General features: G+C 39.0%; 1 protein-coding gene across 8 annotated transcripts in view; it reads right to left on the reverse strand.

Annotated features, from left to right (window-relative positions):
* Positions 1-14576, reverse strand: part of LRCH1 (leucine rich repeats and calponin homology domain containing 1) — a 191002-nt gene that overhangs the window by 93967 nt on the left and 82459 nt on the right. For all 8 annotated transcript variants that reach the window (XM_036831083.1, XM_036831080.1, XM_036831085.1 and 5 more), the window contains exon 2: positions 5952-6096. In XM_036831083.1, coding sequence (XP_036686978.1) covers positions 5952-6096 — 145 coding nt within the window. The remainder of the gene's footprint in view (positions 1-5951; positions 6097-14576) is intronic.

Here is a 14576-nt window from a genome sequence, read left to right on the forward strand (position 1 = left end):
CAACGCCAATAACTTCACAGGCACAGGAATTTATAAGTATACTAAAATTTTTAGGGACTGTTTACTCAAGGTTCCACCTTAAAAACAAAGGCCCAGTGAGCACATTAGAAAAGGCGAGGCTTAAACCACAAGTTGCTGCTCCTGCAATGGGTGACTCTGGTGACCACTTCCAACTCCAGCAGCCTACGAAAAATACCTTCAAATTTTAAGATGATACTTCCAAATTCCAACATGGTTCATTGTGTTTTGGTGCCTTCCTGCTGACTGTCAATTCACAAAGCACAACCTAGTCACCAGAAGCCAGTTCCAAAATATATACACTAAAATATTCTCCCTTCCCCTTTGAATGAGATAAGATCTTCACAAAAGAAAGAGGGATACAAGTTTGAACTGAGCAAAATTCCTCCTCTTTTCCAGTTTAAGAAGACATCATCCATTTTCTCCGTTTCTAGAAAGAAAAAAACACTGTCCTACAACTGAGACTTTCTTCAGAAAGGTCAGTCACAAGGAGAAGGTATATTTCCTAGAGATAAAAATCAAAATTCTTAGGAACAATGAAAATTAATTTTTTGCTCATAACAAAAAATATAAAATCTGTGCTTTCTAAGGCAATCCCAGCATGTAGGATGCTTCTCCCAAGTCCTGCAAATACAGAGCTATAGTCTGAGGATTAAAGATTAATTCTCCAAATGAGCCCCCAAAGGAATGTGGGGATACAGGTTATACAGCCATCAGGAAGTTGGCTCATTCTGCACATTGTTTAGCAGCCAAAAGGATGCCAGGCTTCAGAAAAAGCAGCCAAAAAGGATTCCTTGTATGGCGTGGTAACATTTTGCTCAAGAGACGGCCCCCTTCTCTACAGACAAGGCCTCACCATCCACTCCTAGGAGGCTGGGAGAGAAAGGGGCTTCTAATGAATAAACCAGCTCCTGGCTCTGTGCGTTTCATCCCAGGAAAGTAATACCACTCACCGAGAGTTCTGGAAGCACTTCGATCAAATGCTGTAAAGAACTTGCATTTCCTGGCTGCTTCTATTCCAGAACCTCGCTGAGATGAAACTTTTAAGCTAAGCTCCCTATTCTTAGTTGCATTCACAACACCATTACACCTGCCAAAAGCCTCTCTGCTCTGGATTCTTCTATTTTTCTAAGGTACATTTTCTTCATGAGTCTCATCAACAACAATCTCTCCAACAATTTAAAACAGATTTTACATTTTGTGAGGTTTTCCTGTGTAACCCAGGTTCAAAGCGTTTGTTCCGATATAGGAACAAGTCTTGCTTAATCACTTTTATTGTTCTTGGCCACATTTCTTGGATTAAGACACTTTCTAACAGGAAGAGACACAGTAGCACATACATTAAGTCAACATAACCTTTTGTTGTGAACACCAAGATGCAAAGATTAAAAGCCCAGTTCCTCAGACACAGGCTACATAAACACCGATAAATTAATGTTTTCCACAAACAGGACATTTCTATCACGAGAGGAAAAACTAGAAAACACTTCAGTGTTTTTAACTGTGTTTCACAGTGAAGGTTTTCTTTCCATGTGCTAAATAAACCCGTCTCTAGTCTAAGATGGGAATTGGGTTGCTGGCACCAAAGCAGCCATCTGACATTTAAAGAGAATGTTGCTGAGAGATCCCGTCGGCCAAGAAGCTGGTGAGGCAGTGACTCACCATCACCACCACCATCACCTCCATTGTCATCATTATCACCAACACCATCAAATATTTATGACTGTTTACTCGGCCGGAACATGCAATGTATCCCGGAGGGTGTAATCAATTTTGACTGGTTCCCATGCATTCGAAGTCACTTCACAGGATATCTCTCTTATTTTGGAACATACAAAATCAGCAATTTCTACCTGTGATTTATTTAAAAAGAGAAAAATGTTAAAAACACAGTGAGATCATGTTTAATTTTAAGTACAGAAACATGAAATCTGTGGAACTTGAAAAGCAGCTTCTCTGCACTATTTTATCGAGCAACTCTTTTTCTCTGGCTAATAGAAATAAGAGGAAAAATCCTGAGTACTACAGAAAAGAAAGTGTTCGGGGTATTTATTGATAAAGCCTACTGAACTTGCCTATTTGTTAAAGCTGTTTCACACCATGCTATATCTGAGCCAATCTACACTGTGTGCTCAAAAGTAATTTACAGTATTTCTCTAATTTTCTGAAATTTATACAGACTTCCCCAACACATCTAAGTTAGTGACAATTTGATTAAATGCTTGATTTGATTAAATGCTTCTGTCTAGAAAATGTCTTTTCAAAATCTGTATGATACTGTTTATATGTGGAATCTAAAAAATAAAACAAACTAGTGAATATAATAAAAAAGAAACAGACTCACAGATATAGAAAACAAACTAGAGGTTACCAGTAGGAAGAGGGAAGTGGGGGGCAATATAGGGGTAGGAAATAAAGAGGTGCAAACTATTATGTATAAAATAAATAAGCTACGAGGACATATTGTACAACACAGGGAAAATAGCCAATATTTTATAACTATAAACGGAGCACAGCCTTTAAAAATTGTGAATCACTATGTCATACACCTGTAACTTATATAATACTGTACATCAACTATACTTCAATTAAAAAATAATCAATCAATCAAATGGACTACTAAAAAAGAGAATATGAGTTTTTTTTCACTGCCATAATATCTCATTTGTAACTATCACAGAAAAAAAATTCGATTGAAGGGGACTCAGCAGCTCTCCTACAAAGCAGTCCTTTTGCAGCATCCTGAGTGCCTTGTTTCTTTTGCAATTAAATGGATTGGCAGTTTCTCCTCCAAAGGCCAAGAGTCAACAGAATTCCACCATGCCTCTTCACCATACCCAAGAAGAAATACCTTTTATTTTGTTGACTTAGTTTTCATGAGGGGTAGAAAAGACATGAAAAGGCGACAGTGCTCAACCCTGGTTGTTATGAAGGGGACGTCTGTCATGATCACACACAAGCACAACATTCTAAATTCCTCCTGGTTACCAGCTTGCGGGGGAGATGGGGTGTGGGAGTGGAGGTGGGAGTTTGAAGACAGGAAAAACTCACAGACAACACGACTATCATGTGATGTTATTACTCAGCATATCTTAGAAGACTTACAATTTAATTAGATGGCACTGGTATTTTCTAGATATTATTATACATTTGGAGATAAACAGATAAGTCACCTACCATTTCACAAGCTACAAATAAATCTTTTACGCAAATATAACATTCCACCTTAAATTATTCCCAAACTGAGAAATAACTCAATTCCAAGGGTCCAATTCCTAGAGGACATGTTTCAACTAAACCCAATAATCAAACAGGAATTAAAGGCCTTATAACTGAATAAGCAAGATGACCATCTCCTGGTCACTTTACAGATTGCCCTATGTTACTATTTTATATTACACGTTTACATTCATGAAGTAAATTTGATAGAAGGCATCAAAAATAATTATATATGTATAGGGACTTTCACTGGTGGCTCAGTGGATAGGACTCCACGCTCCCAATGCAGGGGGCCTGGGTTTGATCCCTGGTCAGGGAACTAGATCCCACATGCATGCTGCAACTAAGAGTTCACATGCCACAACTAAGGAGCCCGTGTGCCACAACTAAGGAGCCCATGTGCTGCAACTAAGGAGCCAGTGAGCTGCAACTAAGACCTGGTGCAACCAAATAAATAAACAAGTAAATATTTTTTTAAAAACCTAGTGAATTTATTAAAAAAATAATAATAATAGTTATATACGTATATATAGTACCTGGCTTTCAAAGAGATTAGAGGACACACATACATTTTTCATATACCCTGATACAGTATCTCTGAAAAGTAAGAGACATACTTTTTCTTTATCTTCTCCATTTAGTTATCAATTCCTTTAAAGAGTTCAACACTAGAGAATATGTCTTAAAACATGGTAATATTAAAGTAGAAGATGTGAGCAAAGAAAACCAAAACAAAATAAAAATGATCTATATAAATAGGACCAAAGATAAAGAGATATTAAACCGAATGAGAAAGCAAACCATTACAAGCAGAAAACAAACTTTAAAAAGTTGGGTGCTTAATGATCCCTTTATTTCTTTCCTTTCCTTTACTTAGAAATTCATCACAAAACTTTGTTTACAATACTCCAAACACTTCCTCTTCAACCATTGTCAGTTTCAACAAATTCTCTCTGTTCTTGAATTAAAGACTCCTGAGATTCATATTCCAATACAGTCTTTCTACCATCTGAAGACAGCAACATTATTCTACCCTGAACTAGGCTCAACATAAAAATCATCCTACCAAAACAAATTTTATTAATGCTTTTAAAGCAAAATACAAAGTTAAGAATAGATTCTCTAGTATTTGTAGAATTTTATAGTTTACATCATGCCAGAAGAAATATGTCATCTATATCCAAAAGTTTCTCAGTGTATATATATTTAAAACAACAATGCAAAGTTAAATCTATTTACTTGCTGCATGCAGGGCTGCTGGAGGTGAAAGTGTCAGGAGTAGGTAAGTGAAGTAAACACACCAACTACATAGCTCTTGGGTTATTTCCCCTATATGGGTTGGGATTAGAAGGCAGATGTTTTAGGGAGATAATGAGCCAATATCTATAGACACCACTCTACTGGTTCCATCAGGCAACAAGGTAATCAACATTCTGTTGCAGAAGAAACAGCATGAATGGTTCTTACACAAGAAAACTCAAATGAACTAGAAACCTGGAAAAATGAAAGTTACATATGTTGAGCCTCTAGATTATCCTAATAGTAACCTACATCTTATTTACCAAAAATAAGAGCCACTTAAAAACATGACCAAGATTTATTTTTCACTCCCAAGGAAAAAGATATGTAGTCCTAACGAAATGCAATGGAAACCCATTTTTGACTGCAAAGAAAGCTGCAGAAGACTCCTAACTCTCAGTGGTCAACCAAAACAAACAAACAAACAACAAAAACCCTAAAAAAATAAATGACATTATTATCTATCATAAATTAATGCTATACCTGGTTTATTGGGAATTCTGCACTTTAAAGTTTGGCATATTGTTACACAGCACAAGCCTTGCTAGTTAGGTCTACTCTTTGCACATTAAGATAATGCAACTGACAAGAGTGAAGGCTGCACAAAGGCTTGAACTTTGCAACTTTGTTTTAATAGTAGAGATAGATTTGATAAAACAGCTTCCCTTGTCTCCTGACATCCCAAATGTGAGTCAAGAATTTAGGAAACAAGGAGTCAAAATCTGGCCAGAGAAGTTGACAGTCACAGCAGCAAAGTCTAAAAGTTAGACCTTAAAATAGTTAGCTTTCTTAACTTCAGGGCTACTTAGTGCATTAATAGGTTACACTGTGTTGTGCTTAATCAGAGTCAATACAGACCACTGATGCATCCAGCAAACACTGACCTAATTTAATGGGTTAAAGACAGCAAACTTTATATCTTGCTGGAGTTGCTCAGTGCTCCTCCTTAACTTTCTCCAGTGGCCTAAAGTAAACAGGCTCAGACAGCGCTGGGTAGCAAATCTAATGGCACCAATAGCCCCCCAAACCTGCAAGGCCCTAATTTGTCCCAACCCCCAAACCTTCTCCACTTCCTTCATCCTTCCTCCTCCAAAATCTACATCAATACCCAAAGAAAATATACCAACAAGTTTCCAAGTACCAAATAGTCAAAACGTATAAATGATGCTGTATAAATTATTTTAAGAAACCAAAACATCTTGTCCTATTGACATTCAGAGAAGTGTAGTGCCAAAAACAAAATTAACAGCACCACAAATGTGTTAGAAAAGATATTTCTTCAATAATCTTCATGTGATTTACTTCAAAGGGTGATCAGAAAAGATCAAAGAGAAAAAAAGAAAAAAAAACTGATGGAAATGCAAGCAATTATTTTTTTTCATCGAATTTGATTATAACCTTTATAGTCAACCTACCTTAAATTTAAGTAAGTCAGCATCTGCAGATTAATGATGGCCTCTGGAATGACTCTGATACAATTATGATACAGATTAAGAATTTCCAGTGATACAAAATGGCACAATTCCATTGGAACTTCAACCAGTCTGTTTTTAGATAAATCTATGAAAAAAGGAAAAAATATCTTGTTAATAACTCTTCAACATAATCCAATACAATCTTATCAACTATCAATACTTTTTCCTTAACACATTTTAAAATAAACATTATCATCTACATTTAGATCAACACTATCATTTTTTGCACCACTGTTACTATGGCATTGTGATTCCCGTTTCCTAGCCTTGTATAGGCCAATTCATATAGAAAAGCAAAAATACTGCTGAAATAGTTTTAGCTCTGTTTTTTTTTTAATAAATTTATTTATTTGTTGCTGCTCATGGGTTTCTCTAGTTGCGGCGAGCGGGGGCTACTCCTCGTTGCAGTGCACAGGCTTCTCATTGTGGTGGCTTCTCTTGTTGCAGAGCACGGGCTCTAGGCATGTAGTTGTGGCACATGGGCTCAGTAGCTGTGGCTCGCCGGCTCTAGAGCGCAGGCTCAGTACTTGTGGTGCACGGGTTTAGTTGCTCCGCGGCATGTGGGATCTTCCTGGACCAGGGCTCGAACCCGTGTTCCCTGCACTGGCAGGCGGATTCTTAACCACTGCGCCACCAGGAAAGTCCTAGCTCTTTATATTAATTTGTAAATTCATACCAGGTATAAGAGCAACCGAATCAACATTTACTTTTCGCTCCATCTGAAAATTATGTTTCCCCTGGACAAATAGGTAAAATTGAATCCTTTAATATATCTGAATACACAGTTACCTTAATATTTCATTTATTTAATTCAATTTGCCATTCGTAACATATTATCTCTCAGAACATGTCTTCTATACCTTTCCCAAACAAACACATAGTAGATACTAAGGTATTTCATTCACTAGAATTACTGAGCATGTACAATGTACAAGAAAGAGAGAAATCAGTTGTGTCTGTGAAGGATGGATACTGTGTCTGCCGCATGACCTTCAGTAAAATTGGCTCCCTTGCCAAGTGTACCAAAGACAGTAATAATGGTCTACAGAGTAATGTAAACATACAGTACAGTTTACAGTATCACCATCTCAACAATAAAAATATGGCATTGTCCTTAATGTCCAAATCTGGGAATGGTAAACATGATTGTGAAATGCCATGAAACACTGAATATAAAAAAGAGCCACCAACTCTTGAAAACAGTAACTCAACAACAACAGAGCACCTCACCCTTATTTAGCAGGGGCTTAATCAGTATGAATTGAAGATGTTCAGTAAATAATATTTCAGATACACTTAAGGAATCACACTATGTGGGTGAGGGACTTAAATAGGTCAATATTATAATGAAATGTAAGTCAAAAAGCTACCTCGCTGACTGACCTTCCAATAGATAAACACATAAATCAACAAAAACAGGTCTAGATTGCTTCAGAGGGGGAATTCCAGGAAACTTTTACGGGATAATTCTGATAATATTTAAACCATTTCAAACCATATGAAAGGAAAGGAAGTTTCCAAATTCTTATTTAAACAGCAAGGTATAATATTGATACCATCACCCAACAAAGAAAGTACACAAAAGGGAAACTACTTATGAATCTCCTTTCTAAATACTGATGTGAATCCTAAATTAAAAATGAGCAAACAGAATTAAGCACTTACATAAAAAGACTAACATACAATGATTAAGTGGGATTTATTCTAGGAATATAAGGATTTTTAAATATTATTTCAACAATTCATCATATAAAAAGAGTGAAATATGAAATAGTATATGATCATCTCTCCACTTTCATCCTTGTTTTCCCTTCCCCTTCTTCTGTGATTCACACTGCAGTAAACTTCTTTTAAGGTCTCTCAGAATTTCAATAGGAAAATCACATGCAAAACTATCAGCTGTCCAGGGTCTGGCCACCAGTATCGCCCTAATCCTTTAATTGAGCTATTTTGTATTTTTCCAGGAATTCTTTTTTTGAGAGTATTATATTATCCACTATAAATAAAGTTATAAGGTGTTAAATGGTGGGCACCTGTCATGCCCGAACCTACAATGCTAGCCAAATGAACAGACCTCCGTGTCCACTGAGTTAGTGAGAATTTACCTATGCAACGCGCCCCTATCATCCTGGGTTTGTGTACCAGTTTCTAAATTAAAAGGGAAGAAATTACAAAACCTACATGTAGCTTAGATTCTTTCAATGCCTGTGTATCAATAGAAACAGCTGCCTAGATTAAATTAAAACAAAGCTGAAAAACAGAAAGAAACAAAAGTTTTCCTTTCCTGTTTACTACCCAGATTATTGACATTTTCATCAACATTTACTAAGTACATGATTTCTGCAGAAATGAAAAACACAGAGGGCTACTTTTAAAAAGTTTATCATTCGAAACATGAAAGGCGCAAACCCTGAATTGAGCCATAAGGTAAGAGGTTCTAATTGTGCTTAAAAAAAAAGTACAAATAAAGAGCTAAAATCCAGATGGGTAAATGTTATCATCCCTTGAGCACTTCCATCAAGCCAAGCATTATGCCTGCAGCTTTGCATCTAGTACCTTATTTAAACCAACGCAAGGAGCAGTGTCACCACCAACCTAAAGATGAGGAAACTAGGCTCAGAAAGCTTATGTGACTTGTCCAAAGCCACAGAAATAAGTAATCATACTCACACCTAAGTATGTCTAACTGCAAGGCCTGACTGAGTTCCCCACGTGAGACCACTCTGCAAGATCATGATGTGTCCCACAGATAGATTATTAGGAAGATACGGTGATTAAATCTTCACTGCATTTTTATTTGCCCAAAATGCAATAAAAACAGAGTCAACATGTTCTGTGTAAAGACTCAGAGGATAAGAAAGTTATAAACATTAAGTTCAAAAGAGAAAGTAATGAAAACAGTATGTCACCTGATGGGCTAAATTCTGGAAGTGGCTATAGGAAACTTGGTAAGTAGAAACTCTGGCTTCAACTGCCAATTATCCTAATGTTACGTAAGCACTCTGTTTCACTAAAGAGTTTAGAATGAGTTTTCAAATACGTGACTTAACTTTTCCTGCTTGGGTCTGAATATCATTTAATTCTCAACTAACTTTCTTATTGGAAGAGAAAAAGAGGGTGCGAAGAAACGAGCAGGTTTGCTTTCCTATAATTTACTTAGGCTCACGCAGAAATCATCTTGGATCCTTGGGCATCCACTAACCCGCAATGGGAAAGATGCCCAGAAAGGCTGGGGAAGTCAGTCTGGATTAAGATGTTTTGACTTTGATAATCCACAGTGGATAATCCGATTATAAACAATGGAACAAATGACATACCAGTTCGTTCAAAATTCTTCCTATCAGCTGAAAGCAAAGAACTAAAATGGGGTGTGGTCCTTCTTTTAAAACACACACACGTACACACACACACAAAGGAGGAGGAGGAAGAGATCCAGGACTTAGTTGTAATTAGAGACGTGAGCAGACGGTCAGTTCATGGTGCCCACACAGATGTGAGTGTCCCTAACTGAGACTTTGAAAGGGTAGATCCATGCCAGGGGCAGAGAGAGCTCAAGCAGGAGTCTGACTGCCCCAGTCATGACTACAGACAGACCAAGACGGGAGCAATGAAGGTCCTCCAACTCAGGAAAGACAGAAAGAATAAGAGCTCAAAGAAAACAGGCAAGTGTTAAGGAGGCAATTTGTATCTTTATTTTGAAATACAACCCAAACCAGCTTGGGCAAACGGGTCAGGAGCTGTGAAAAGCCCAGTACTTTCCGAGTGATAGAAAGATAAGTAAGCTTTTAAACTAGAGATAAACAGCCATGAGGAATTTGTGTTTATTTTTGTTGTTTATTGCTCTAATTTTGTTATAAATACATGGAGGTATAAATGAACCCACTTATGAGCTACTTCCCTAAATAAAGTATTTGCCTAGTATTTCTCAATCTCGTTGGTATACTGGAATCACTTTTAAAAATCCTGAAGCCTGGGGTCCATGGCCAGAAGTACTAGGGTGTGACTTGGGCATCCCTGTATATCCAGTTGATCCCCACTAGCCCAGGGGAAACACTGGTGGATCCACCCTCTCAGCTTCCTACCTAAAGCAAGACCCACCAATAGGCGGCGCTCTCCTAGGAACAGGCGATCAGGCCCAGGAAAGGTCCGGTTTAGACAACAGGCTTGGGAAAGAAAGCCTGTGCCAGTCCTGAGTTAACCACTGCTCAATTAGATTCTCACTCTAAATTCCAACTCAACTGCTTTTTGGATACAATCAGAGCAACAAAAATCCGATCTGCAACAGAGTTTTCATATCATCGGTTGGCTACGATCAGAGAAAATTTGGTTTTTTCCTCACTGAATCTTCACCATAACCTAGGGAGGCAGGTGCTGTTATAACTCCCTGGTATGTGTGGACACCAAGGCCCAGAGAGGTTAGGTCACTCGCCTGAGGTCACAGAGCTAGTAAAGTGGCAGAGGCAAGAACTAAACCAGTAGGTAGTTCTGAACCACTGCTGGGTCAGCCTTGTAGGACTGCGATTAGGGAAGGTCAGTTGTTCTTGTGCGTATCTCTAATTTAAAAACTAATAATCATAACAGATCTGTTTCTGATGCCTGATCAGGAGGCATTAAATGATCCCAAAGCTCTGGACTAAAAGTAAGTGATCTTGGACCAGGTCCTCATATTTTCTCCGGGAAGAAGAGCATGTGTCATGGTGCCCGGTTGCCTACCCCCGAGCTGGACTCCGTCCTTCCTTGCTGGAAACCTGCCCGGCGGTCTAGCCTGGCCCTGGGGAGCGGGGTCCACCGCAGCTCTGGGCAAACAGCGGGGCAGCAAACCGGAACTCCAGAACCACGGCCTCCTCGTGTCTGCTTCTTAATTGAAACGTTCACATGAGAGCAGAGCAGCCAGAAATAAAACAATAAGTTTCGACCCGGCCAAAACAAGCTGTGCAAAGCCCTAAAATAAAGTAGCCAAACGAATAAAAATGAGCCGAGGAGGGTAGAAAAACAGTCAGTGGGATCTGGGACGCAGTCAGCACCCTCAGAGGCACGATGTTGTTTCTGTATAAAAAAGGAAAGTGGTGCCTCAGGAGGGACTGGACGGGGCCTCCCACTCTCCACCGACGACATCCTGAGCTATAAGCCGCCACAGCCGCCAGCAGAAGCCTAATGGACCAGCACAGCTGGCAACCTCATTTGCAACGTCTTGCTTTCTGGTCAGAAGAAAAGGCCTGATCGCTGGCGGTCGAATCATGCCCAGTTCCGAAAGGACCAAATGAGACATGGTTTGAGTTGAAGGATAAACATGTTATCATGGAAGTTTAATTTTAGCCTATTAGCACCTATCATGATGCCTCAATAATTGGGTGAAATATGTGTCCTTCACATATAAATCTAAACCCCTGACCCACAGACGAGCATATGGGACCCACTGTCTTCCTAGTACTGAAGGGACACTCTGTGCCAGGCCATCTGCAACCCTCTTGCTTGGTCCCTCCTGGGTCCACTGTTCAGAGATAATCCTCGGGTGGAAGGATGGTCTGGGGCCACTTGCCCTTTCTGGACAATCCATATCCCTTTTCTTCTAGGTAGGCAGGGGTCTCTCCAGAAGAATCTCAGCTACATCCTTCTACAGGGGAGCGCTCCACAATGTCCTGGGTGTCGGACTGCCCCTCCTCTTTCAGCACAGACGCCCCACCCAGCCCCGTGATTCAGCCCCCACGGGCCACTCCCGGGACAACTGCACATTTGGAAATGCTCTGGAGTAAGGAAGCCTACTCCAGGCGGTGAAGCAGAGCCCACGGGCTGACTCATCCTTGACTCTGGAGATAAAACCACCAGACACTTCCAGTTTTAAACAGGCAGAACTAATAAGAGGATTCATAAAAATTTTGAGTGAGTCAACCAAGATTTCATGCCACATCTCTAAGAGATCAATAAAAAAAATCTTGTCAAGTGCTAGAGATTTGTTAAACAATTCCTCCGTATGAACCACGAAGTCTTCCCTGATTACCTACTTAAAATGTCAGCATGTCCATCTTAACCCCCCTCCCTCTGTTCTACATTTTCTTTTTCGTCTTAGCACTTGGATAACCTTCTAAAATAGCATACAATTTACTCATGTATTTCGGTTGTTAATTTTCTCTCTTCCTCTACTAGAATGAAAGTTCCATGAAGGCTGGGATCTTTACGTTGTTCACCGGTAGACAGTAAGAGCTTAATAAATATTCATTGAATGAATGTGGTAGGAAAGCAGATTCTTAGGTCAGACAGCTGGAGTTCAAATCCTGATCCCACCACTTAGTGTGTAGACTTGGAAATAATTACTTAATTTCTCTATGCCGCAGTTTCTTTGCCTGTACTATGAGGATAATAATAGTACTGGCTCCGCTGAATTATTGGAAGGATTAAATGGGACGATACATATAAAGTCCTTACAGCAGTACCTGGCACAGAGGGAAGGACTCTAAGAATAGTCTCTATCATTATGTCAGCTAATGCTGGGTTCCAAATGCAGTATTTCTAGCAAGAAAAAAGGCCTGGGCTGCGAAGGAGTTTAAAATCTAGCTGACAAGCACATGAAGCACACCATATGTACAAATGCCTCATGATAATAATAAATCAGAGATGAAAGAATAGAAAAAAACAATTGTGTATTATGAGTGAAAAACCTGTGAGTTGGTTTGAAAGCTCCCTTTCCCAAGCTGAAGGAGGAAATAAGATACAGAAATTAGTCTTGGGAAATGCCAAAAAGGATATAATGACAGACTCTTGGCCTGGGGATTTTATTAGCAGCTGATACCTATTTAGCCCACAAAGTACTAAAGAGGTAATTACCTATAGGTGGCCTTTTCCTGAACAACTGCATTACTGAAATGTTGATAGCAAAAATTTCTTTCTTTATTGTACTTCTCCTATCCAAAGTGTTGCCAAAAAAATGAGGAAATAGTATTTTAAAAGACCACCGCAGATGGAATTGGCGGGTGTGGGGGAAGTCCTGTTCCAAAGTATAATCATTTTACTTAAAGAATCTCTGAAAGGCTCACTCAGAGGCTTTTACTCTTAAACACAATTCTAACAAACGCTATTATTGACTGTTTCAGTCCCACTGCATTTCAAAAGCAACAAATAGATTTTTTAAAGGGAGATAGCCATAAGAAAGTGTGCTTCTAAAAGAAAAAATAGTAACAAAGAGTGAAATACACAGACATATTAAAATCTAAGAATTTTAAATGTAATGGTCAGAGCCCTTCTAAATATTATAGCGCAATGTACTAGTAGCACCAAAATAATACTCACAATGCTGAATAATCTAGCAATAGTTAACATATTTGGGAACTAAACTGTCTATTTATTTATTTATTTATTTATGGCTGTGTTGGGTCTTTGTTGCTGCTCACGGGCTTTCTCTAGTTGCAGTGAGCTGGGGCTACTCTTCGTTGTGGTGCATGGGCTTCTCATTGCGGTGGCTTCTCTTGCTGTGGAGCATGGGCTCTAGGCACGCAGGCTCAGTAGTTGTGGTGCACAGGCTTAGTTGCTCTGCGGAATGTGGGATCTTCCCGGACCAGGGCTCAAACCTGTGTCCCCTGCATTGGCAGGCGGATTCTTAACCACTGCGCCACCAGGGAAGCCCTAAACTGTCTTTAAAATGTTCTGTTCAAGAGAGCAGGGCAGTGTCTATTTTTAATGTTTTTGTGTAAATTACTCGAAACAAAAACATTTTAGGTGGTTACAGTTTCTCTGAAATGACCCATTCCCTAGTGATTCTGTTTAGATAATGAATCATTTCCCATTTGCTTAAACAAAACTTTCGCTCTGAGGCATAATAAAAACAGCCCATCAACAGTAATAATCTTTAAAATGAGAAATACTAATTTGAAAGGAAAATACTAATTTTCTCATGGAACATGCTTGCTTTAAGTAGCATTATTTGCAATAGTCAAAAGGTAGAAATAACCCAAATCTCCATCGAAGGATGAATGGATAAGCAAAATGTGGTCTATACATACAATGGAATACTATTCAGCTTTAAAAAGGGAGGAAAGTTTGCCATATGCTACCACATGTCCTTGAGGACATTATGCTAAGTGAAATAAGCCAGTCACAAAAAGACAAATACTGTATGACTCCACTTATATGAGGTTCCTAAAGTAGTCAAACTCATAGAGACAGAAAGTAAAATGATGGTTGCCAGAAGCTGGGGGAAGGCAGGATGTTAAGTTATTATTTAGTAGGTACAGAGTTTCAGTTTTGCAAGGTGAAGAGAGTTCTGTGGATGGACGACGGTGATAGTACACAACAACATGAATGTACTTAATGCCACTGAACTGGGCACTTAAACATGGTTCAGATGGTAAATTTTATGCTACATGTTATTTTATCACAATTGAAAAAAAAGAATGCTTTTTAAAATGGTCACAAAATACAAACATTATCCTGGAACTTATAATTTCCCAGAGTAACAGAAATTACTAACCATGCCAGGCTGGAAGCCTGAGTGAAGGGGGCAACTTTGGGGAATTACACAGGGACAGATGGCACATCTACACCATCAATGTTATTAGGCAGCTCTATGACCAA

Source organism: Balaenoptera musculus, chromosome 18 (genome assembly GCF_009873245.2).
Source record: "Balaenoptera musculus isolate JJ_BM4_2016_0621 chromosome 18, mBalMus1.pri.v3, whole genome shotgun sequence".
In the NCBI taxonomy this organism is placed as follows: Eukaryota; Metazoa; Chordata; class Mammalia; order Artiodactyla; family Balaenopteridae; genus Balaenoptera; species Balaenoptera musculus.